Source organism: Erythrolamprus reginae, chromosome Z, assembly GCF_031021105.1.
Source record: "Erythrolamprus reginae isolate rEryReg1 chromosome Z, rEryReg1.hap1, whole genome shotgun sequence".
NCBI lineage: Eukaryota > Metazoa > Chordata > Lepidosauria > Squamata > Dipsadidae > Erythrolamprus > Erythrolamprus reginae.
Genome location: NC_091963.1, coordinates 57,310,037 through 57,336,129, shown reverse-complemented (window position 1 = coordinate 57,336,129; position 26,093 = coordinate 57,310,037). Strand labels below are relative to the sequence as shown.

General features: G+C 43.2%; 1 protein-coding gene across 4 annotated transcripts in view; it reads left to right on the top strand.

Annotated features, from left to right (window-relative positions):
* Nucleotides 1–26,093, top strand: part of CAPN7 (calpain 7) — a 154,261-nt gene that overhangs the window by 29,337 nt on the left and 98,831 nt on the right. For 3 of the 4 annotated variants that reach the window (XR_011556772.1, XM_070726935.1, XM_070726933.1), the window contains exons 2-3: nucleotides 9,735–9,843; nucleotides 16,828–16,985. Coding sequence is in view for 3 of the 4 variants with exons in the window: in XM_070726935.1 (XP_070583036.1) it covers nucleotides 9,735–9,843; nucleotides 16,828–16,985 (267 nt within the window). In the remaining variant the exon portion in view is untranslated. Of the gene's footprint in view, nucleotides 1–9,734; nucleotides 9,844–14,831; nucleotides 14,895–16,827; nucleotides 16,986–26,093 lie in introns of those variants that run through there. The other variant, XM_070726934.1, reaches the window with a different exon arrangement.

The following is a 26,093-nucleotide window of genomic DNA, read 5'->3' as shown; positions in this document are numbered from 1 at the left end:
GCAGCATACAAAGATAACTACTACAAGCTTTTCTATAGATGGTATATCCCACCGGCAAGGCTAGCGAAGATATATCCAACATTACAAGATACATGCTGAAAATGCAAAAAGGAAAAAGGCACCTTTTTTCACATGCGGTGGTCCTGCCCTAAACTACAAAAAACATGGAAAACAATTCATAGATGGCTTATGGAAATCACTAAAGAAGAAATAGAATACACCCCGGAAGGTATGCTTTTAGGAATTTGGAAGTGACACTACTCTAAACAAACACTTCTTCTCATAACACACATAAATACAGCAACCAGAATAGCGATAGCACAAATGTGGAAAAATGAACAGACTCCAACAGAAAATTTAATAATAGACAAAATATACACATGTGTAGAAATGGATGAAATCACAAACTTAATTAAGGAAAACAAAATTAATGAATCAAAACGAACATGGTACAAATGGCATTAATGGATTCAAAAGAAACCACAAAAATAATACAATACAAAGTATCAGTACAAACAGAAAAAATAACAGATAGAAACATAGAAACATAGAAGTCTGACGGCAGAAAAAGACCTCATGGTCCATCTAGTCTGCCCTTATACTATTTTCTGTATTTTATCTTAGGATGGATATATGTTTATCCCAGGCATGTTTAAATTCAGTTACTGTGGATTTATCTACCACGTCTGCTGGAAGTTTGTTCCAAGGATCTACTACTCTTTCAGTAAAATAATATTTTCTCATGTTGCTTTTGATCTTTCCCCCAACTAACTTCAGATTGTGTCCCCTTGTTCTTGTGTTCACTTTCCTATTAAAAACACTTCCCTCCTGAACCTTATTTAACCCTTTAATATATTTAAATGTTTCGATTATGTCTCCCCTTTTCCTTCTGTCCTCCAGACTATACAGATTGAGTTCATTAAGTCTTTCCTGATACGTTTTATGCTTAAGACCTTCCACCATTCTTGTAGCCCGTCTTTGGACCCGTTCAATTTTGTCAATATCTTTTTGTAGGTGAGGTCTCCAGAACTGAACACAGTATTCCAAATGGGGTCTCACCAGCGCTCTATAAAGCGGGATCACAATCTCCCTCTTCCTGCTTGTTATACCTCTAGCTATGCAGCCAAGCATCCTACTTGCTTTCCCTACCGCCTGACTGCACTGGTCACCCATTTTGAGACTGTCAGAAATCACTACCCCTAAATCCTTTTCTTCTGAAGTATTTGCTAACACAGAACTGCCAATACTATACTCAGATTGAGGATTCCTTTTCCCCAAGTGCATTATTTTACATTTGGAAACATTAAACTGCAGTTTCCATTGCTTTGACCATTTATCTAGTAAAGCTAAATCATTTACCATATTACAGACGCCTCCAGGAATATCAACCCTATTGCACACTTTAGAGTCATCGGCAAATAGGCAAACCTTCCCTACCAAACCTTTGGTGGTATATCAGCAGTTGCTGATGGATTTAGGTGTGGAATGCCATAAGCCAGTTGTGGTTTATGAGGACAACCAGTCAACTTTGAGTATGGCTAAAGGAAAAGCTGTTAAGATTCGATCAAAGCACGGACATAAGATACAATGTAAGAGAGGGTGTTAAAGATGACTTGATAAAACTAGAGTACTGTGAGAGTACTGATAATATCGCTGACAATTTCACCAAAGCGCAAGGAGCTAAACTACATATTGAGAATTGTACCAGGTATAACCTGAAGCAGTAAATGTAACTGTATTTAACCATTGTCAACCCCAAGGAGGGATATTGTTAGTACATGGTACTCACCAATATTTGGGGTTGCCATGTATGTAAACTACCAATGGTAGTTTGTACCTTTATGGATGCAATATACTTTTAAGGACTTTGGCTGGTTTGCCATAAGAGGGCACCAGCACTCTCTCCCGATGATGATGCTGGATAGCTCATTCATTCTTTGCCTTTACCTTGTGGGGGGAGTATATTCTGCTTCGTGCTGCTATGTGTGGTTTGTTGTTTATTTCTGCTTTGTGCTTGTAAATATATACAGTAATACCTCATGATACGAACTTAATTGGTGCAAGGAGGAGGTTCATAAGACAAAAGGTTCGTAAGACGAAACATTGTTTCCCATAGGAAAAAATGTAAAGTCAATTAATCCGTGTAACCAAAACCCCCCCCGCAAAAAAACGGCTTTCGGCAACTGCTGGGAAGCGGCGTGGCTGTTTTAAAAGGTGACAGACGGCCTGGGGGGCTTGCCAGCACCCCCCCGAACCGAACCCGGGGTTCAGCAAAATTTTGCCTCTTCTTACGAACTTTGTTCGAGTTACGAACCGGCGTTCGGGAGGCTTCTGGGAAGCCCTGCCGCCCGGCTGTCACCTTTTAAAACAGCCGCGCGGCTTCCCAGCAGTCTCCGAACGCCGGTTCGTAACTCGAAAAAAGTTCGTAAGAAGAGGCAAAATTTTGCTGAACCCCGGGTTCGTATCACGAGTTGTTTGTAAGACGAGGGGTTCGTATCTTGAGGTACCACTGTATATGTAAGTAATACTTGTTTAGCATACTAAGTCTGTATCGTTACTGGCTGTATCACACATCCACACTCTTACCTTAAACTCTGCTCTGCATATGTCAAAGGTCTCACAGTCTAGCTGCACAGAGACATACTAACAACGAATTATCCCTTGTCTTATTCCGTGGATGTAGTTTTTTACAGTTAATATTTCTACATAAGATAATTGTTCTGTCCCCTCCACATCTTAATCCAATGATGGTGAGCCTTTTAGATAGAGTGCCCAAACTGCAAACTAAAACCCATTTATATATTGCAAAGTACCAATACTAATGAGATTTTACTGTTTAAAATTATGATAAACAAGGCAGAATTCAGCTAATTGTTCTAAGAAAGATGTGATAAATGCACTTTTATTTCCCTTCATTTTTTCTGCTTTTGAAATATTACATTTAGCAACAGTAAAAAATAAAAACTTTTGTAATATCATTTTCCCTTCCTGTCTTCCCCCCTTTCCCTCTTCCCTCTCTTTCCCTCCTTCTCTCTCTTTCCCTCCCCCTCTGTTTGTTTCCCTTTCCCTCCCCCTCTCTTTCTCTCCCTCCTTCCCTCGTTTTTCTCTCTCCCCTTCTCTCATTCTCTTTCCTCCCTCTTTCCCTCCCTCCCTCTCACCTCTTTCTCTCCTCTCCCTCCCTCTCTCTCCCCCTCATTCTTTTCCCTCCCTTTCCCTCCATCGCTTTCTCTTTCCCTTCCTCCCTCTGCCCCCTTCTCTTTCCAATCTTCTTTCCCACCCTTTCTGCCTCTACCTACCTACCTACCTACCTACCTATTTATTTGATTTGTATGCCGCCTCCCTCCATAGACTCGGGGCGGCTAACAACAATAATAAAACAACATATAACAAATCTAATGTTTAAAATAACTAAAAACCATTATTGAAAACCAAACATACACACAAATATACTATGCATAAATTGTATAGGCCTGGGGGGAATGAATATGTCAATTCCCCCATGCCTGACGACAGAGGTGGGTTTTAAGGAGCTTACGAAAGGCAAGGAGGGTGGGGGTAATTCTGATCTCTGGGGGGTGCTGATTCCAGAGGGTCGGGGCCGCCACAGAGAAGGCTCTTCCCCTGGGTCCCGCCAAATGATATTATTTAGTCGACGGGACGGGACCCAGAGAACGCCAACTCTGTGGAACCTAACTGGTCGCTGGGATTTGTGTGGGATTCTCTTTCCCTCACTCTCTGTCTCTTCCCATTTCTCTCCCTCTCTTCATTTTTCTCTTTCCCTCTTTCTTGCCCTCTCTGCTTCTCTCCATTTCTCTTTTCTTCCTTTGTTTTTTTCTCTTTCCCTCCCTCCCCTGGGGGGGAAAGAACCCTTGAATTGGTGCTGGGTTGAACCCTTGAATTGGTGCTGTTCAGCCAACTAGCCCAGGAGCAGTGCACTGAAGACCATCTGGCTGATGGGGAGACTGAGCATTACAATGCCGACAGTTCTGCAAGGAAAGTAATTGACATCCAAGAGGCAAGAGCAAGCTGATAATGACACAGGGTCACTGTGTGGCTCCATGTCGTAAGGGGCTCCAAGAGAAGGGGATCCTGTGTCCTTTATTATGAAGCATACTAAATTTCACTGAGCTCTACAAGGCACTGCAAGAGCAGCGGGCAGGCCATGGAGGCAGGAATAGCAAATGTGCCACGGCGAAGGTGGAATACTGTTCCACGCATTTTTTTAGTCCCACAAACTTTTGTTTCCCTGCAAATGATGGCAAAAAATGTGACAGAAACACAATGGAGCTGGGCTGGGGCAATGTTGAGCGTGCCCACAGAGAAGGCTCTGAGTGACACCTTTGGCATGCATGCCATAGGTTTGCCACCACTTTGTGAAGCTCGACATGCAGCTAAAAGCAATTATTTGTTTAATTTATTTATTGTATTTATATGCCGCTCATTCCGAAATGGACTCAGAGTGGCTATCCTTCAATAAAGCTGACTGTTTTATTGGGTCTGTTTATAGATGTGACTGCTTTATTGGGAGAACAGGATATGGTGAAACTGAGGAAAATAGGGATATATACAATGAGAATCAAATTAAGATAGGCAATATTAACTTACTGCTGAATATAACAATAAATACAAGAAGTTTGAATCTCACCAGCGATGATGTGTGTGGGATGTAGGTTTGTCCTTGCATGACCATGTGCCACAGATTAAGATATCTGCTTCTTTGTGCTTCCGCCTTCTCCAAAAGCTAAAGGAAATGGAATTTAGGTTCCCAGTATGCACTTGATTTGAGAATGTAGGCCTGTGATGGCGAACCTATGGTATGTGTGTTACAGGTGGCATGCAGAGTCATATGGGAGGGCACGTGAGACTTTTCCATTTTTCAGCTCCAGGGTGCGTGCACGTGCTGGCCAGCTAATTTTCGACCTTGGGAAAAGCTGTTTCATCCTCCATATTCTTCAGGGAAGCTTTTGGCATTTTCCAAGAAGGAGCTTCTCAGCTGTGCTTTGAATGAAGACATTAAGACGAGGGCGATCTGGAGGACTTTTTCCGACATGTAGATCAGTGTTTCCCAACCAGTGTGCCGCGGCACACTAGTGTGCCGCGGGACATGGTCAGGTGTGCCGCGAGCCCGGCCTGGCTGGAGCTTCCCTAGCGATGACGGCGTGAGCTTTTGGGGCCCGGTGGGAGGGCACTGGCCACTGTTGCTTCTAAGCTGCGTGGGCGGGCGCCCGCACAGCCATTAGGAACCCCCCCCCCACACAGAAATTTTTGAAGTGGTGCAAAGCCACGCAGTCCTGAATCGCTCCCTTCTCCGGCCAGCAAAGTCTGCTGCCTAGGAAAGCGGCGCATTTGAAAAATGCGTGTTTTAAAAGCGCGCCGCTTTCCCTGGCAGCCGGCTTGCTGGCCGGAGAACCGAGCGATCCGGGACTGTGTGGCTTTGCGCAACAACGGCGCTGTGGTGGCTTTCAAGCGCCGCCCTTCGTGGCGCCCCACCACCCATTCCTGCAGGTAGCAGTCAGGTGGGGTACCGGGAGGCGGAGGCGGAGCGTGGCCGGGCGCTGAGCACCATGGACACCTGGGAGGGCGAAGGGGTGAATGTGGCTGCTGCCTCTTAGGCGGAGGCGAAGGCGGAGTCCGTGCTGGGGCCATGCGGGGCTGCTGATCCAGGGGGTCGCGGACCAGCAAGCCGCCCTCCATTCTCTCTCCGCTCTCTCTCTTTTTCTCTCTCTGTTGCTGGTGTGGTGCACGAGAGAGAAAGAGAGAGAGAGAAAAAAAGGAGGAGAGAAAGCAAGAGAGAAAGAGAGAGAAGTAAAAGCAAGAGAGAAATCAAGAGGGAGAGAAAAAGAAAGCAAGAGAGAAAGAAAGAGTGTGTGTGAGAGAGAAAGCAAGAGAGAGAGAGAGAAAGAAAGAAAGAGAAAGAGGGAAGGAAAACGAGAGAGAAAGAGAGAAAGCAAGGGAGAGAGAAAGAGAGAATAAAAGAGAGAGCAAGAGAGAGAGAATGCAAGAGAAAGAGAGAAAGCAAGAAAGAGAGAAAGAGGGAGGGAAGGAGGGAGAGAGAAAGAGGAAAAAAGAGAGGAAGGAAGGAAGGAAGAAAGAAAGAGGGATGGAGAGAGGGGGAAAGAAAGAGGGAGGGAGAGAGAAATAGGATGAAAGGGAGGAAGAGAGGGTTTTTTTGTCCAAACTTTTTTAGCCCCCCCCCTCAATGTTCCCCAGGATTTTGTAAATGTGAATAATGTGCCGCGGCTCAAAAAAGGTTGGAAAACACTGATGTAGATGCTGGGAAAAAGATTGCCGAAAATTGCATCAGTGGCTTCCTACCAGTGCAGCATTCCAAATCACACCAAGATGAGCCCACTACTGCCTACCAGGCTTCAGAAAGGCCTTGGCGCATGTGCGTGGGGCAGCATGGGGTGGAGTGAAGGGATGTGGGCACGTGCACCCATGCTAACACACCCACACTTTTTGACAGGCAAACCAAAAAAGGTTCACCATCACTAGTTTAGGCTGATGAGTAAATGGGTGGAGTTAACTTCAAACAATATAGTTGGGGCATATTTGTCACTCCACTAGATGAGGCTAGAGAGTAACAACTATATAAAGTTTTATGTTGTGCCATGATGCTAATTATTTGCAGGAAAAATCTTATAAGGCATTGATATTTTATATATTCATAAATTGTAAAAAAAACTTTTAAAATACAGTGGAACCCCGACATAAGAGCTGCTCTACTTAAGAGCAACTCGAGATAAGAGCTGGGAGGGGAGAGATATTTTTGTTCTACTTACAAGCCCAAATTCGAGATACAAGCGCCAAGGAGCTGTCTCCTGAAGCCAAACGCTAACTTCCGCGTTCGGCTTCAGGAGACAACTGCGAAGCGGCGCGCGTGTTTTAAAAGGTTGCAGCCGGCCTGGGGGGCTCGGAGGGGTGCTTGCAGCTTTCTTTCTTGCTCTTTTTCTTTCTCTCTTTTACCTTCCCTTCCTCTATTTCTTCTTTTCTTTCTCCTTCCCACCTTCTTCCCTCCCTCCCTCCCTTCACTCATTCCTCTCTTACTCTCCCCTTTCATAAGTTTCCTTCCTTCCTTCCTCTGTTCCTGTCCCTTCCCTCTTTCCTTCCTTCCTTCCCACCCTCCGTCCATTCATTCACCCATTCCTCTCTTGATCGCTTAAAGCCGGTCCCTGGTGCAAAAAGGGTTGGGGACCTCTGTCCTACAGGATTGGGTGGCAGAGAAGTTGAACATATGTAAATTTAAAAGTTTAAGAAAGTTTACAAGTTAAGTGAAAGAAACTTCATTATTCATTTATATGTACATGTACATTTCTTCATTAAAAACATGTCTTTCTGCATAATTTAGACTAACTTTGTGAGTTTTTTGAGGGCTGGAACCAATTAAAATTATTTACATTAATTCCTATGGGGAAAAGTCGTTCGAGATAAGAGCTGCTCGACTTAAGAGCCCAGGTCCGGAACGAATTAAACTCGTATCTCGAGGTACCACTGTATATTTAAGATCATATCCATATGTCTGCTTTGGCTTCTCAAGGATTTGAAATTGGGTATTTCCCAAACCTCTTATCTAATAGGCAATCAGATATGTACCTTAAAATTATTTACAGTACTTTGATCCTGAGTAGTACATACCTTTTACTACAAGATGAATCAGTCCAATGTGTCTTAATGCACTAGCATCTTGTTTGGACTCATGACTTTTTAAGTCTAACCATGATAACTTCTTTAAGTTCCTTAAGTTAATGCAACCTCATTAAAGTGACTATACCATCTTAAAGGCATATCTAAACTTTGTATTTAGATATTTAAAGGGACTCAAATGAAGCTTTAAAGCAGCGGTCCCCAAACTATGGCCCGCGGGACGCATGTGGCCCGCTGAGGCCACTTATCCGGCCTGCGGCAGCGCATAAAATTTTACACACGGACATGCAAAAACAACCCCCTGCGCAGTCTTTTCCAAGGCCGCGCAATGGAGCCGGGCATTGGAGTTGGGGGCGGGGAGCAATGAAAATGCAGAGGTCGGCGAAGGTTTTTCTTATTTTGAAAGTTGCGTGCGCGTGCGTGCGTGCGTGCTCTCCATCCCCCTGCCAGCTTGCCGGGGGGCGGACGGGTAGGCCACAACCGAGAGGCTCGGCACCTGCCCATCCGCAGCAGGCAGGGGCGGCTGCGGCTCCCTTCTCCCACCGCCTATGTGTACCGCCGGTGGCCGTCGCCATGGGTTCCTCGGGTGGGAGCTGCCATTTCACTCTGAGCAGCCCAGCCAGGTGGCCATAGAAAGTGCAGATTATTGCACTTTTTATGGTCGCTTGGCTGGGCTGCCCAGAGGGAAGTGGCAGCTCCCGCCTGAGGAACCCCTGTTGACGGCCGATGGCTTGGCGGGAGGCGATGGCGGTAGACATAGGTGATGGAAGAAGGAAAGGAAATTATGGCCACCCCTGCCCACTGCGGATGTGCCAGTGCCGAGTCTCCCCACCCCTCCCCAGGCATGTGTGACATTTAAAATAAGAAAAACCTTTGCTGGCCTCCGCAGAGAAAAAAGGAAGAGAGAAAGAGAAAACAAGAGAGAGAGAAAGAGAGAGAGAGAGCAAACAGAGAGCAAGATAGAGGGAGAGAGAAAGTGACAAAAAGAGGGGGGGAGAGAAAGAGATAGCAAGAGAAACAAGAGAGAAAGAAAGCAAGAGAGGGGCAGAAAGAGAGAGAGAAAGAAAGAAAACAAGAGAGAGAAAAGAGAGAGAGAAAGCAAGAGAGGGACAGAGAGAGACAGAAAGGAAGAGAGAGAGAAAGGAAGAGGGAGAGATTGAAAGAGTGAGTGAGAGAGAAAGAAAGCAAGAGAGAGAGAAAAGAAGATGGAAAGATAGAAAAAGTGAGTGAGTGAGAGAAAGAAAGAGAGAAAGGGACAGAGATAGAGAGAGAGAGAAAGGAAGAGGGAGAGAGAGAAAGAGAGAGAGAGAGAGGGAAAGAAAGCAAGAGAGAAAGAGGGAGAGATAGAGAGGGAGAAGGAGAGAGAAAGGAAGAGGGAGAGATAGAAAGAGTGAGTGAGAGAGAAAGAAAGCAAGAAAAAGAGAAAAAGAAAGGGAGAGAGAAAGGAAGAGTGAAATATAGAGAGTGAAAGAAAGCAAGAGAGAAAGAGGGAGAGAGAGAAAGAAAGAGAGAGAGAAAGAGGGAGAGAGAAAGGAAGATGGAGAGAAAGAAAGCAAGAGAGAGAAAGAGTGAGAGAGATAGAGAGAAAAGGCGAGGAAGGAAGAGAGAGAGAGAGAAAGAGAAAACTCGGCAAGGAGTTGGGGACTTGCTCCACTTTGCCCCCTCCTCTTCCCCCAGGGCAGCATTAAGAAAACCACAGGTTTTTTAATACTACGGCCCTCCAACAGTCTGAGGGACAGTGAACTGGCCCCTTGTGTAAAAAGTTTAGGGACCCCTGCTTTAAAGTTTAAACCATTTGCTGAGGCCCTTATAACTTTTTTTTAAATGAACATTTTGGCAATGCTCTATCTGATATCACTGACCTGACTACCATCAAGTCTATTTTTTTTAAAAAAAACTTCTGTTTTATTCATAATTAGAAAAGCAGTTATGTATAAGCATACACATTTTGGGAATCCTTTGCAAAATTGTACAAAGGTACCAAGTTTTAATGTATCTTTGAAATCCGGTTGCCACATCTGTTTATACTGATATCATTAAAACTACCATATTAGAAAATTTCATACTTGGGATATGTTTTCTTTCCACAGGAAGCTGCACAAGCCTTGATTTATGCTGCAATGGCAGGATCAATCTTAGAAAATATTCCAGAGAAAATAAATGAATATTTAGAAAGAGTTCAAGCTTTATATACTACAGGTAAATAATAAAAGTACTTTTTGTTTTCACTACCATGCTATTTAACAGTCTGATACAGTATTATTTCCCAAATCCAGAACACATCTCTTCATATAGGAAGTAAATACTTTTCATGGACTTACAAAATTTAGAGTGAGGTCCCACTTTTTCTTTTCTGGAAATAAATGAATTTTTGTCTTAATTCCTTTTAAGAGCAAAAATATGCCATTATTTCTCTTAAATCGAATGGTTATTCCTTTTAAAGTTCCTACCATTATATTTTATTGTCCAAATGTCTCAGTTTTTGAGAGATTTTGTTAAATTGTATTTAACAAGAAGAATGTACAGGGGATGGACAGAAAAATGGAAACACCTTGAAAAATCATCAAAATATCTTTTAATATGGTGTTGGTCCACCTTTTGCAGCAAATACAACCTCAATTCTCCAAGGTATTGATTCATACAAATTGTGAAATGTTTCCAAAGGAATTTTAACCCATTATTCAGTTAAAGCACCCTCCAGTTCTTTTAGAAACAATGGTGGTGGAAATTGACTTCTTGCTTGAATCTCTAATGTCGATCATAAATGCTCAATAATATTGAGGTCTGGTGATTATGGTGGCGAGATGAGATGCTAAACTTCGTTAGAATGTTCCTCGTGAGATTCTTTAACAATTCCTGCTCTATGGATTGGAGCATTATCATTTTGAAAGATGGCATCCCCCTCTGGAAACAGTTCTTGAACCATAGGATGAATTTGGTCAGCCAAAATTCCTAAATAGTGATGGCTGTTATTTCTTCCATGAAGGGAAATCATTGGCCCGGCGGATTTCCAAGAAATAGCACCCCAGATCATCACTGAATTCCTGCCATGTTTGACGGTTGGGAGAAGGCAATCTGGATGAAATGATTCTTTTGGCTGTCTCCAAACGTAAACATGGTCAGAGGTCGGAAAAAGGGTAAACAATGATTTGTCAGAGAAAATCACATTTTGACAATGCTTGAGGGACCATTGCTGGTGGTTTCTATGCCACTCTAAACGATTTGAAACATTTGTCTTTGAGAGCAGAGGTTTTCTAATTGCAGCTCTTCCGTGGAATCCAGATTTGTGAAGCTCCCTTCGAACAGTTTTGTGGAAACTGGGTTCTTTACGTGTCTATTGAGCTCTGCAGTGATTTTAGGAGCTGTGGTCTTGCCATCCACTCTAACAATTCGCTTTAGAGTCTAACAGTTTCTCTCAGACAACTTTGACTTTCGACCAGTCCTGTGCTTGGCTGAGGACATTTTCCCTTCTCTTTCAAAAGCAGTCATTACTTTTGAGACATTACCTCTTGAAATGCCAAACATTTGGGCACTTTCTGTTACACTAGCGCCTGCCATTCGAGTACCAAAAATTTGGCCTCTTTGAAAGTCTGAGAGGTCTGCCATTTCTAGAAGGTTATAATCAAGTTCCTTAAATTTCTGTTAAAAAAAAGGTAGTTTAAAAAAAAACATATGGCCACTCTGTTTAGGGTGACCTGCTCCCTTCTTACAGAGTAGTGCCGAGGATTTTAACATGTTTTTCGCTGATAAAATCGCTCGGATCCGAGCGGACCTCGACTCCAATTGGAAAACAGAGTCGTCTGACAACGAGTCAGTCGAGGTGCCTGGAGCCCGTACTTGTCCACCTGTCTGGGAAGAGTTTGATCTGGTGACACCTGATGAAGTGGACAAGGCCATTGGAGCTGTGAGTTCCGTCACCTGTCTGCTGGATCCGTGACCCTCCTGGCTGGTTTCGGCCAGCAGGGAGGTGACACGGAGCTGGGTCCAGGAGATTGCCAATGATTCTTTGGGAAGGGGGTCCTTCCCGGATCCCTACAAGGAGGCACTTGTGCGCCCCCTCCTCAAGAAGCCTTTCCTGGACCCAGCCATTCTCAACAACTATCGCGCAGTCTCCAACCTTCCCTTTATGGGGAAGGTTGTTGAGAAGGTGGTGGCGCTCCAACTCCAGCGGTCCTTGCAAGAAGCCAATTATCTAGGCCCTCAGCAGTCAGGATTCAGGCCCGGCTACAGAACGGAAACTGCTTTGGTCGCACTGATGGATGATCTCTGGCGGGCCCGGGACAGAGGTTTATCCTGTGTCCTGGTGCTTCTTGACCTCTCAGTGGCATTCGATACCATCGACCATGGTATCCTTCTGCACCGGCTGGAGGGGTTGGGAGTGGGAGGCACTGTTCTTCAGTGGTTCTCCTCCTACCTCTCCAGTCGGTTGCAGTCGATGTTAGTGGGGGGTCAGAGGTCGATCTCTAGGTTGCTCCCTTGTGGGGTGCCTCGGGTTGGTCCTTTCCCCCCTGCTATTTAATATCTACATGAAACCGCTGGGTGAGATCATCCAAGGGCATGGGTGAGGTATCATCAGTATGCGGATGATACCCAGCTTTACATTTCCACCCCATGTCCAGTCAGCGAAGCAGTGGAAGTGATGTGCCGGTGCCTGGAGGCTGTTGGGGTCTGGATGGGTGTGAACAGACTCGAACTCAACCCTGATAAGACGGAGTGGCTGTGGGTTTTGCCTCCCAAAGACAATTCCATCTGTCCGTCCATTACCCTGGGAGGGGAATTACTGACCCCTTCAGAGAGGGTCCGCAACTTGGGTGTCCTCCTCGATCCACAGCTCACATTAGAGAAACATCTTTCAGCTGTGGTGAGGGGGGCATTTGCCCAGGTTCGCCTGGTGCACCAGTGGCCCTATTTGGACCAGGAGTCACTGCTCACAGTCACTCATGCTCTCATCACCTTGAGGTTCGACTACTATAATGCTCTCTACATGGGGCTACCTTTGCAAAGTGTTAGGAAACTTCAGATCATGCAGAATGCAGCTGCGAGAGCAATCATGGGCTTTCCCAGGTATGCCCATATAACACCAACACTCTGCAGTCTGCATTGGTTGCCGATCGGTTTCCGGTCACAATTCAAAGTGTTGGTTATTACCTATAAAGCCCTCCAATTGCATCGGACCAGATTATCTCAGCAACCAGTTAGGTCCCACAGAGTGGGCCTTCTCTGGGTCCCATCAACTAAACAATATCATTTGGCAGGGCCCAGGGGAAGAGCCTTCTCTGTAGCGGCCCTGGCCCTCTGGAAACAACTCCCCCCAGAGATTAGAATTGCCCCCACCCTCCTCGCCTTTCGTAAGCTCCTTAAAACCCACCTCTGCCGTGAGGCATGGGGGAACTGAAATATTCTTTCCCCCTAGGCATTTACAATTTATGCATGGTATGTTTGTTTGTAGGTATGATTGATTTAAAATAAGGTTTTTTTAGTTGTTGTAGTATTGGATTTACATGCTGTTTTTATTATTGTTGTTAGCCGCCCCGTGTCTACAGAGAGGGGTGGCATACATATCCAATAAATAAATAAATAAATAAATAAACAAATAAATAAATAAATAAATAAATAAATAACAAATAACATATTTTTTAAAAAAACATTAAAATAAGTCAAGTTTTGATTGATTTGAACATGTTCAAACATTATGATGCCAAAAAGTCAAGTGTTTCCATTTTTTGTCCACCCCTGTATATCCAGCCTTTTATGCAGATGTTGCATCTCTAATAAGAAAAGTTCTACCAGCTGAATTTTACAAATTGGACACAGAAATACTTTTTAAAAATATGCTTGAAACATATAATCAAATACTGGTAGAAGGCAAAGTACCAAAAACATGGTCAGAAACTTTAATAACTTTAATACATAAAGTTGATACGGAAAAAGAAAAAATGGAAAATTACAGACCCATTTCTTTATTAAACGTAAATTATAAATTTTTTATATCAATATTTGCTAGTAGACTTAAAAGTATTATAAATAATATGATACATAGTGATCAAAATGGATTTCTACCAGGAAGACAAATAAAAAATAATTTAAGAATAATAGTAAATACATTAGAATATTACGAGCAACATCCAGAAAAGCAAATGGCTCTTATATTTTTGGACGCAAAGAAGGCATTTGATAATGTAGATTGGAACTTTATGAAAGTACAATTAAATAAGATGGAGGTAGGAACAAAGTTTTTTAACATAATAGATGCTATATACACAGAACAAAGAGCTAAAATTATAATAAATGGTGAACAGACTAAAAAAGTGGATATACAACGAGGAGTAAGACAAGGTTGTCCAATATCGCCACTATTATTTATTTTAACATTAGAGGTATTGTTGATAAAAATAAGAGCAGATAAGGAAATAAAAGGATTGAAGATTAAAAAAGAAATTTACAAAACACAAGTATTCGCAGATGATGTGGTGTTTGTTTTGGAGGAACCAACAAAATCCATTTTAAACTTAATAAATTCAATTGAAGAATATGGGAAAGTTGCAGGATTGAAAATAAACAAAGAAAAGACGCAGATACTAACCAAAAATATGACTGAAACACAAAAAAAGTATTTAGGAGATTTATCAAATATGAAAATTGCAAAAAAAGTGAAGTATTTAGGGATATGGATGACATCCAAAGCTGCATCTCTGAAAAATGATAATTATCTAAAATTATTAAGTCATATTAAAAAAGATTTAGAAATATGGACTAATTTACAACTATCACTGGTTGGAAGAATCGCTACAATTAAAATGAATGTACTTCCCAAAATTTTATTTCTTTTTCAAGTTATTCCAATAAATCCAGGACCGAAATTCTTTGCTGATAAGATAACAAAAAAATTTATTTGGCAAGGTAAAAAAGCAAGAATAAAACAAAATTCACTAGAAGATCGTAAGGAAAGAGGAGGCCTTGGCCTCCCCAACTGGAAATTATACTACCATGCCACTGCCCTGACATGGATAAAAGAATGGTTGACCTTAGAAAATCAAAGGATGCTTAACTTAGAAGGTCACGACTTGATGCTTGGTTGGCATGCATTTATATGGTATGATAAATAAAAACACATTCATATTTTATAAACCATATTATTAGGAAAGCATTGATAGAAGTATGGAATGAAATAAAGAAGAACCATTTTTTGGTAATGCCAGAATGGGTTTCACCCTTTGAAGCTATTACGCACCCGAATTTTAAAGAAAAAGGTAGGACTTGGAAATACAGGGATTTGTTAGATAATCAATTTAAATTAAGAACAAAACAAGAATTATATGATTTAGGTATCGATTTAGATTGGTGGCAATATATGCAGATCAGTTCTAGATATCAAACAGACATAAAGACTTATATTTTTAAAAAAGAAAATAATGTATTGAACAAATTATTATTTCAAAACCAAGTAAAAATAATTGGAAGTGTGTATAAATACTTATTAAATTATAGAACGATAGGTTGGATATTGAAAGACAATATGATTAGTTGGCGCAAAAATTTAGGCAAAGAGATAAACTTACATACATGGGAAGAGATATGGCTGTATAATTGGAAAATAACAAAATCAATTTCCTTTAAAGAAAATCAAATTAAGATGTTTTATAGATGGCACCTTCCACCATATAGAATTTCTAAAATGTTTCCGTCTGTATCGCCTATTTGTTGGAAATGTAAAAAAGAAATTGGTACATATTATCACCTGTGGTGGACATGCTCTGAGACAAAAATATTTTGGAACAAAGTAGAGAATTGGATAAACGAAATAACAAAAGAGAAGATTAAAAAATCTCCTGAATTTTTTTTATTGGGTATTTCAAACACAAAGTATAAAAAAGAAACTTATTATTTAATAATACATATACAGTGATCCCTCGAGTTTCGCGATCTCGATCTTCGCGAAACGCTATATCGCAATTTTTCCACCCGATGATGTCACTCTCTTCCTTCCTTTCTCATCTTTCTTTCTCTCTCTCTTTCTCTATCTTGCTTCTTCCTCTCTCACACTCTCTTCCTCCCTCTCTCATCTCTTTCTTTCCTTCTCTCTCTTTCTCTATCTCTCCCCCTCTTGCTGGCGGGCGAGCGGGGCATCAGCAAGGAGCCGGGTTTCCCCTTTGCGTGGGCGGTGGGGAAACCCCGATCTGCGTCTGCTCACTGCTGCTGCGGCCGCCTTGCAGCTGATCTGCTTGGCAGCGCAGCAGCAGCGAGCAGACAAAGATCGGGGTTTCCCCGCCGCCCACGCAAAGGGGAAACCCCGATTTGGCTCCTCGCTGCTGCCGCGCTGCCGAGCAGATCAGCTGTTGGGCGGCCGAAGGAACCTTCCCTGGGTCTTCCCCTTTGCAGCAGCGAGCAGACAAAGATCGGGGTTTCCCCGCCGCCCACGCAAACTCCACCATCTGCTCATCCGCGGCCATGGAAGAAAGGGCGCGCATGCGCAGATGGTGTTTTTACTTCCGCAACCCTACATCGTGAAAAATCGATTATCGCGAGGGGTCTTGGAACGGAACCCTCGCAATAATCGAGGGATCACTGTATTGGTTGCGGCAAGAATAGTATTTGCACAGAAATGGAAAGAAAAGACAATACCAAAAGACACTGAAGTATTTAAAAATATTATAGAATGTGCGGAACTAGATATGATGACTAAACGTTTAAATAATCAAACTGAAACAGAATTTTATAAAATATGGAATAAAGTATATGACTGGTGGAATTTTAAAAATGGTATTAATAGTTAATTATAAGATAGAATGAATTAGCATATAGTATAACTAACTTAGAAGTGTATATTCTTTCATTTTTCTTTTTTTCCTGTATTACTAATAACTTCTTTTTTTGTTGTTGAAGTATAGAATATCTTAAAATATAAATAAATTTAAATATTAAGTTTAATATAAAAATAGAGTTGAATTTAATAAGAATGTAACTTACATGTGTGGTATTACTGCTTTGATCTGACTACAGTTAGGTTTTTTATATTTCTGTAATAGTTAGACTTCTATGACAAGCGGAGCAATGGCAGCTCCTTAAATGTTTAATGTTGTATGTCTTTGTCTTTTTTTTGAAAATCAATAAAAATATTTATTAAAAAAAAGAAGTTCATCAGTTACTAAATAAAGTGAGCTAATAATTTTCTCCCTAATTTAGTTCAATTGCAGAAAGTTGATCCCTTGAAATCAAAGCAGCAGCTGGACTTGGAGTGTGCCCATTTCCTGGTTACCCAGGCTTTTGATGAAGATGAAAAAGGCAACAACGAGGAAGCCATAGAGCTGTACACGGAAGCGGTGGAGCTCTGTTTGAAAACAGTACGTTAAGCTACCACTTAACTTAGTGGATTTATGTTATTGTAAGAAATCCTTCCCTTTATTCAGGTGACTTTCAGGCAGATGTGTACATACATCCATATTTTCTTGAATGTTTTAGAAACTTGAATATACTATATCTGGTTAGCACCAACAAGAAAGACGTGGAAGGCAATAAAGTAAATATTTTTTTAATGATGAGAAATATGACGCTAGGACACCAATTCTCCATTGCAGGGAGGTGGAGCCGATTAGGTGATTCCGCCCCAGACACTTAATGAACCCACAAGGATTCCAGAGGGCATTTGGGGAAATACCCAACTCTCTTGCCCACAGTTCGGCAGAGTCCTTGGTGATTGCCTGGAATAGGCCTTCTTTGGGGACACTGGACCAGATGCGCCTTTGTAACATCCCTGTGGCAGATCCCGGAGAGCTTCCTGGTTTACCAAGGAGGTCTGAGAAATGAAATGCCACAAGAGACATCTACAGTGGCGTTGGAGGGCCAGTAAATCTAAATCCCACCGGACACTGTTAAGAGCTTTTATTAGGATTTATCAAGTGCTATATGGACGGCAAAATGTTCACATTTTTCTGCTCTTATTGTATCTGCAGAATTGCTCCAGCCACCCTTTTTAGGATTTATTATTTATTTATTAGATTTTTATGCCGCCCCTCACCGCAAACTTGGGCCGGCTAACAACAGTAAAAAAGACAATATAAACAAATCTAATATTAAAAGTAATTTAAAAAACCCCAATTTAAGAAAAACCAATTATACATATAGATATACCATGCATAAATTTTATAAGCCTAGGGGGAAGGGAATATCTCAATTCCCCCATGCCTGATGACAGAGGTGGGTTTTGAGGAGCTTACAAAAGGCAAGGAGGGTGGGGGCAACTCTGATATCTGGGGGGAGTTGGTTTCAGAGGGTCGGGGCCACCACAGAGAAGGCTCTTCCCCTGGGCCCCGCCAAATGATATTGTTTAGTTGACGGGACGCGGAGAAGGCCAACTCTGTGGGACCTAACTGGTCGCTGGGATTCGTGCGGCAGAAGATGGTACTGGAGATATTCTGGTCCGATGCCATGAAGGGCTTTATAGGTCATAACCAACACTTTGAATTGTGACCGGAAACCGATTGGCAACCAATGCAGACTGCGGAGTGTTGGTGTGACATGGGCATATTTAGAAAAGCCCATGATAGCTCTTGCAGCTGCATTCTGCAGACTATTGGGGCCTGGATGGGTGTCAACAGACTCAAGCTCAACCCGGATAAGACGGAGTGGCTGTGGATTTTGCCTCCCAAGGACAATTCCATCTGTCCGTCCATCACCCTGGGGGGGGGGGAGTTATTGAGCCCCTCAGAGAGGGTCCGCAACTTGGGCGTCCTCATTGATCCACAGCTCACATTAGAGAACCATCTTTCAGCTGTGGCGAGGGGGACGTTTTCCCAGGTTCGCCTGGTGCACCAGTTGCGGCCCTATTTGGACCAGGAGTCACTGCTCACAGTCACTCATGCCCTCATCACCTCGAGGTTCGACTACTGTAACGCTCTCTCCATGGGGCTACCTTTGAAAAGTGTTTGGAAACTTCAGATCGTGCAGAATGCAGCTGCGAGAGCAGTCATGGGCTTCCCCAGGTATGCCCATGTTACACCAACACTCCGCAGTCTGCAGTGGTTGCCGATCAATTTCCGGTCACAATTCAAAGTGTTGGTTATGACCTATAAAGCCCTTCATGGCATCGGACCAGAATATCTCCGAGACCGCCTTCTGCCGCACAAATCCCAGTGACCGATTAGGTCCCACAGAGTGGGCCTTCTCTGGGTCCCGACAACTAAACAATGTCGGTTGGCGGGCCCCAGGGGAAGAGCCTTCTCTGTGGCGGCCCCGACTCTGGAACCAGTTCCCCCCAGAGATTAGAACTGCCCCTACCCTCCTTGCCTTTCGCAAACTCCTTAAAACCCACCTTTGTCGTCAGGCAGGGGGGAACTGAGCCTCTATAATTTATGTATGATATGTTTGTTAGTATGTCTGCTTAAAAATGGTTTTTTTAAACTATTTTAAATTTTAAATTGTAAATTATTAGATTTGTCAGGAACTGTTTTTATTGTGTTGTTAGCCACCCCGAGTCTACGGAGAGGGGCAGCATACAAATCAATCAAATAAATAAATAAATAAATAAATAAATTCTGCACGATCTGAAGTTTATGAACACTTTTCAAAGGTAGCCCCATGTAGAGAGCATTACAGTGGTCGAGCCTCAAGGTGATGAGGCAGGAGTGACTGTGAGCTGTGACCCTTGGTCCAAATAGGGCCGCAACTGGTTCACCAGGTAGACCTGGGCAAATGCCTCCCTCGCCACAACTGAAAGATGTTTTTCTAATGTGAGCTGTGGATCGAGGAGGACTCCCAAGTTGCGGACCCTCTCTGAGGGGATTAATGATTCCCTCCCCCCAGGGTGATGGACGGACAGATGCAATTGTCCTTGGGAGGCAAAACCCACAGCCACTCCGTCTTATCAGGGTTGAGTTTAAGACTGTTGACACCCATCCAGACCCGAACAGCCTCCAGACACCGGCACATCACTTCCACTGCTTCACTGACTGGGCAAGGGGTGGAGATGTAAAGCTGAGTATCATCTGCATTCTGATGATACATTACCCCATGCCCTTGGATGATCTCACCCAGCGGTTTCATGTAGATATTAAATAGTAAGGGGGAGAGGACCGACCCCTGAGGTACCCCACAAGGGAGCGACCTAGAGGTTAACCTCTGACCCCCCACTAACACCGACTGTGACCAACCAGAGAGGTAGGAGGAGAACCACTGGAGAACAGTGCCTCCCACTCCGAACCCCTCCAGCCGGCGCAGAAGGATACCATGGTCGATACCAAAAAGGATACCAAAGCCGCTGAGAGGTCAAGAAGCACCAGGACAGAGGATAAATCCTGTCCCGGGCCCGCCAGAGATCATCCATCAGAGCGACCAAAGCAGTTTCCGTGCTGTAGCTAGGCCTGAATCCTGACTGTTGGGGGCCTAGATAATCGGCTTCTTCCAAGAATGACCTGCTCCCTCTTTGACACGGAGAGGGAGCCATTATAGGGTAGAGCTGAGGAATTTGTTCAGTTTCTTGCAGACAAAGTCACTCAGATTTGGATGTGTCTGGACTCTGATTGGGCAATATTGACTGAGGTGGGGGTGGGGGCAAATCTTAGTCCCATTGTATCAGACAAGTTTGATTCTGTGACACCTGATGAAGTGGACAAGGCCATAGGAGTGATGAACTCCTCCACTTGCTTACTGGACCTGTGCCCCTCCTGGCTGGTTTCAGCCAATAAGGAGGTGACACGAGGCTGGATCCAGCAGTTGTGTAATGAGTCCTCCCCGCAGTCTCTGAAGAAGGCTGTGGTGATGCCCCCCTCCTCAAGAAACCTTCCCTGGACCCAGCTGATTTAAAACTGATCAACCAGGCTACAACCTTCTTTTTATTGGGAAGATTGTCGAGAAAGTGGTGGCATTCCAACTCCTACAGTCCTTGGATGAATCTAATTATCTAGATCTTAACAGTTGGGTTTCAGGCCCGGCTACAGCACTGAAACTTCACACATAGATGATCTCTAGCGAGCCCGAGATAGGGTCATTCTGCTATCTTGGTGCTCCTGGACTTCTCCGTGGCTTTCGATACTGACCATGGTATCCTTCTGCAATGTCTGGAGGGCCTGGGAGTGGGAAGCACTGTATTGCAGTGGTTCTCCTCTGACATCTCTGGTTGATTGCGGTAGGTTGGTGGGGAGGCAGAGGTTGACCTCTAGATCCCTCCTCTGTGGAGTGCCTCAGGGATTGTTTCTCTCCTTCTCCTATTTAACATGAAAACGCTAGGTGAGATCATCTGTTGACACGGGGTGAGGTTCCAGCAATATACTGATGACACCCAGGTTTATATCTCCATCCCGTGCCAATTCAGTGAAGCAGTGGATGTGATGTGCTGATGCCTGGAGGCTGTGAGGGTCTGGATGGGAGTTAACAGACTCAAACTCAATCCTGACAAGACGGACTGGCTGTTGGCATTACCTCTGAAGGATTGTTCCATCTGTCCATTCTTGGTTTGAGGGGGGCGACATTAACCCCCTCATAACAGATCCACAATCTGGGTGCTCTCCTAGAACCTCAGCTGTGATTGGAACAACATCTCTCAGCTGTGACTAGGGGGACTTTTGCATAGGTTCACCTAGTGCACCAGTTGTGACCCTATTTGGATCTAGAGTCTCTTCTCACAGTCATTCACTCCCTTATCACCTCTCGACTTGACTATGCAACATGCTCTACATGGGGCTACCCTTAAAAAGCATTTGGAGACTGCAATTAGTCTAGAATGCAACCACATGAGCTATTGTGGGTGTGCCCACATACATCCACATTATACCAATAATTTGCAAGCTGTACTGGCTCCCAAACGGTCTCCAGACACAATTTAAGGTGTTGGTTATCTCCTATAAAGCCCTTCATGGTTTAAGGCCAGTCTATTTACAGAACTGTCTTCTGCTGCATACCTCCCAGTGGCCGATTAGGACCCACAGATTTGGCCTCCTCCAGACCAGACAATGTCGGTTGGCGGGGCTGCATGGAAGAGTCTTCTCTGGTGGCGCTGGCTCTGTGGAACCAACTACCCCCAGAGGTCCGTACTGCCCCCACCCTCCTGGCCTTTTGGAAAGCCATTGAAACCTGTCTCTGCTGACAGGCCTGGGGTCGTTGAGCATGACCACCTAGATCCAAGGAAGAATGGATGATTTTATTTTAAGGGTTTTTAAATTGTATTTGTATTGTTTTTAATTGTTGTACGCTGCCCAAAGCCCAGAAGGAGTTGGGCAGCTTATAAATCAGGTTGGATCAGGTTAGCCCTTTGAATTAGTTTCTGATTTTTATAGCAGAAAATATGATGTATGCACATATCCTTCACCCCTGGATAAAAAAGTGGTGCCTGTGTACCACATTCAGGAAGGTATTTGTGATTTGAATATTGTTGAGAATTATCCTGAGCCTTTATTTCAGACTTACTGTATTTTTCAGTGTATAAGACACACCTTTTTACTTCAAAAAAGTGTGCCAAAAACTGGGTGCTGTTGGGTGGTGGTCAATGGTAGCGGCAGCAGTCTTCCCCTAGTCTCACCACAGTGGCTTTTCACACAATTTGGTGGCTGGCGCTGGCTGCCAATACCAAACTGCAAGAGAAGCCGCTATCACCAGACTATGGGAAGGTTGCTGCCGCTGCTACTGACCGCCACAGCCGGACTATGGGACTACGCCCCAAGTTTAACGGCATGGGGGGGAAACCCGAGAGTCTATCCTCCATCATGTGAGCACCTCTCTCCCTTGGTAGGTTCATCTCGCTTCCTCCTCTGTAAACCAACTCGGCTCTTCCTCCTCTTGAAACGTTTCATTCCAACATGGGGAGGACAGGAGGCTGCTGTTTTCGCCGCTGCTGCTTCTAAAGGAGACTGAGGCAAATGAGCAGCACTACGTTCTCATCACACCTGCTTCATCCTTCCTCCTCAGCCGCCCCTCTTTGGATGCAACTGAAACCGGGGTGGTTGAGGAGGAAGGATGAAACGGGTCTGACTAGAGCGCAGCGCTGCCCATTTGCCTCAGCCTCCAAGGGGATGAGGATGAGCTCCTTGGCCCTTCAAAGATGATGAGCCAAGGATGAGCTCCTTGGCTCTTTGTGATCTGGCAATGTGGCTAGTCTCTCTCGGAGGTGGATCCCGGTAGCAGAGGAATTCTGGGATTTGGAGTCCACAAGTCTTGAAGCTATTAAGTTTGAAGACTCCTGGGTTAGGTGTTAGGGGTGCAAGGGTCTTCAAACCTGGCAAGTTTAAGGCTTGTGGACTTCAACTCCCATTCCTAAGGTAGCATGACTGGTGGAGGAATTCTAGGAGTTGAAGTCCACAAGTCTTGAAGCTGTCAAGTTTGAAGTTTGTAAAAAGTGTACATTGTTTTTAGAAGTATACATGATTGTAAAAAGTATTTTACACTGGTATTTTATTAAACAATATAATACTGCACGCACCAGTGTATAAGACACACCTAGATTTTAGAGGAGGAAAACAAGGAAAAAAGTATTCTGAACCAAATGGTGTAGTATTACTCATTTTTCGGAATATAAGACGCACCTTAGTTTTTGGGGAGGAAAATAGGGAAAAGAATCTGCTTACCAGATTCATCTGGCTAGCATTCTTAGTCTGGTCAGCTTCAGCATATTATTTTATCCCCTGGTTAAGGGCTTAAAAAATATTCTGAGAGAGTAACAATGAAAGAGCTTGCAATGAAAGAGCTGGGAACATCATTAGCACCTGTAAAGAAACAGTCTGAGCAAATAGAGCAATGGACAAAACCCTGCAAAGACTTAGGACTTGGAAAACATTCTTCTTTGCAGAGAGTAAGAATGAAGGAACTTGTCAGAGGGTAAGAGCTGGGAACATCATTAGCATCTGGTTAGGGCTGGAAAGAAACATTTGGAGCAAGTTAGACCAATGGGGAAAAAATCTGCAATGACGTAGGGCTCGTAAAACATTCTTCGCAGAGAGTAACAATGAAAGAGCTTGGATACATTAATAGCACCTGGTTAGGGCTAGAAACAAACATTTGGAACAAAAAGAGAATGAAATAAAAAAATAAAAGACAGGGTTTGGAAAACATTATCCTCAGAAAGTAACAGTGAAAGAGCTTGCAAGCCAGTAAGAGCTGGGAACATTGTTAGCACCTGGTTAGGGCTGGAAAGAAACTTAGAGTGATGAAAAAACCCTGCAAAGACTTAGGGCTTGGATAACATTCTTTGCAGAGAGAAATAATGAAAGAGCCTGCAATTTAAGAGCTGGGAAGATTGTTAGTTAGTTAGGGCTGGGGGGGGGGGGCGAGGGGAAACTACTGTACATTCAGAGTATAAGACACATCCTAATTATCAGCCACTTTTAGGGAGGAAAAAGGTGCATCTTATACACCGAAAAATGCAGTATATTGTTTAATAAAATACCAGTGTAGCAGAATACCTTTTACAACCATGTATACAGTATAAAACCATGTACCCACTTTTGGGTTGCGGCAGCGCTGCGACGGGAGGCAGGGGATTGAGCTCCATCCTTGAACCTCCGATTCTCTTCTTGGGAGCCGTGATTTGCGGTCCGACCGGGCTTGGAGGGCTCGGTCGCAGAAACGGGGGTCTCCCGGATCCAGAAGGGCTGATCGCCACGGCTCTAACGGAGAGGGATTGCCCCGCAGCTCTGACATGGAAAACTGAGACCCAGCGATGGCACGTTCTCAGCCATAGTAGCGCGCACACGCAGAAGGAGGGAAAAAAGTGGTAAAAGAAGTCAAATAAAGCAGATAACCAGAGAAGAAGAAAAGGTAAAAGGAAAGCGGAAAGCATAAAATTAATTAATTCTATAAGGAAAGATTTTGAAATAAGGTGAACATAGAGAAGTTTAAAAAAAAAAACGTAAAGCCCGCATGAGTGGAAAATTACTAATCGGAACTTGAATACTCGTGACCATATTGCAAGAACAAAGAACAAAGAAGCTGTGTAAACTGCATTAATATCTCTCTTTCCCTATTTGTTTGACGATCCTAACCCTGTAAACAACTGAAAACTAAGAATTTTTAAAATACATCTCAATTAAGTCTTAGGGGTTAGGGGTTTAGGATTTGTACTGTATGACTTTTTTCTTATAAACCAAATAAAATGAAGAGTTTGTCCTGAAGCATAAACAGTGAATCGTGTGATCTTAAAGAGACAGAGAGAAAGAAGCTACAATATAAAATAAGAATTGACTATATGATGTTATAAAAAAATTAAGTAATTGAACCAACACCACTAGAACAAAAAGAGAAAATCTTAAATTGATGGACTAATTTAAAAGATTTAAGATTCCAGAGATTTTAACTATTTTTGGATTACCTTATAATGGAATATTTTGGATTGGAATTGAACTTTTGATTTGGAATAGCAACGAAGCAAGAGGATTAATTCTTATTTTTATTTTTGATGTATTAAAGCATTGGGACTAAAATATTTTAAGCCATTGTTAGTTTGAATAGTGATTTAAAGTGTCTATCAAAGAAATTCCTTTTTTTTCCTTTTCCCTCTCTGAACCAGACTACAACTCCACCTGGGCATCATTTGAATTATATTTTTGGCTTATAACTTGGACTCTCTTTTTGACATTATATAGACTTTGGACATTGATTTACTTTTAAACAATAATAAGACAGAGTTGCCTTATTTTAACTACTAGAAGAAGAAACTTGGACTATTTTGGACATTAATTGGATTAAAGTTTTTTTTCCCCTTCTCTTTTTTCTTTTAACTATTGTGGTTAATTTTTCTTTCTTTCTTGTATCTAACTTACACTTAAAGTATAAATGAATTGCTAAATTTCTTCTCCCTCCCTCTTCCTTGGTAAGCCCCTATTTCTTTTCATATATATTACATCTTTTTTACCCAATTCTTTTTCTTTCTCCCCTTTCGTCTTTCATAGTATAATAAGTGATTTGTTATATTAGACCTATAATAATTGTGTTAATTGAGTCAGTACTTAAATATTGAATATTCTTTTTTTACATTGATTAATTAGGTGTATACATTTGGAAATTTCCTCATTCATTTTTTTTAATGTAAAAATATTTTAGATCATTAATACAGTAATACCTCATGATACGAACTTAATTGGTGCCAGGAGGAGGTTCGTAAGGTGAAAAGTTTGTAACATGAAACAAAGTTTCCCATAGGAATCAATGGAAAAGCGATTAATGCGTGCAAGCCCAAAATTCACCCCTTTTGCCTCATTTCCGCCGGCATTCGGATTTTGTTCGGGTGTGGGTGGAGGGGGGGGAGACGGGGGGAGACAGCGCAGGCTGCCCGGAGGGAGCCTCGTGGGTGGATTAACGGAAAAGTCAACAGTTACTGTCCGGCTTGCAATGACTGGAAGGGAAGGGAGGGAAACGCACGGGCGGTTTGTACGTGCGTCTTCTCTGATTTCCTCCCTCCCTCCTTCCCCCTCTCCCTCCTGGCCTCCCTCCTCCTCCTCCTCCTCCTGTATTCCGCCTCCCTCCCAGCC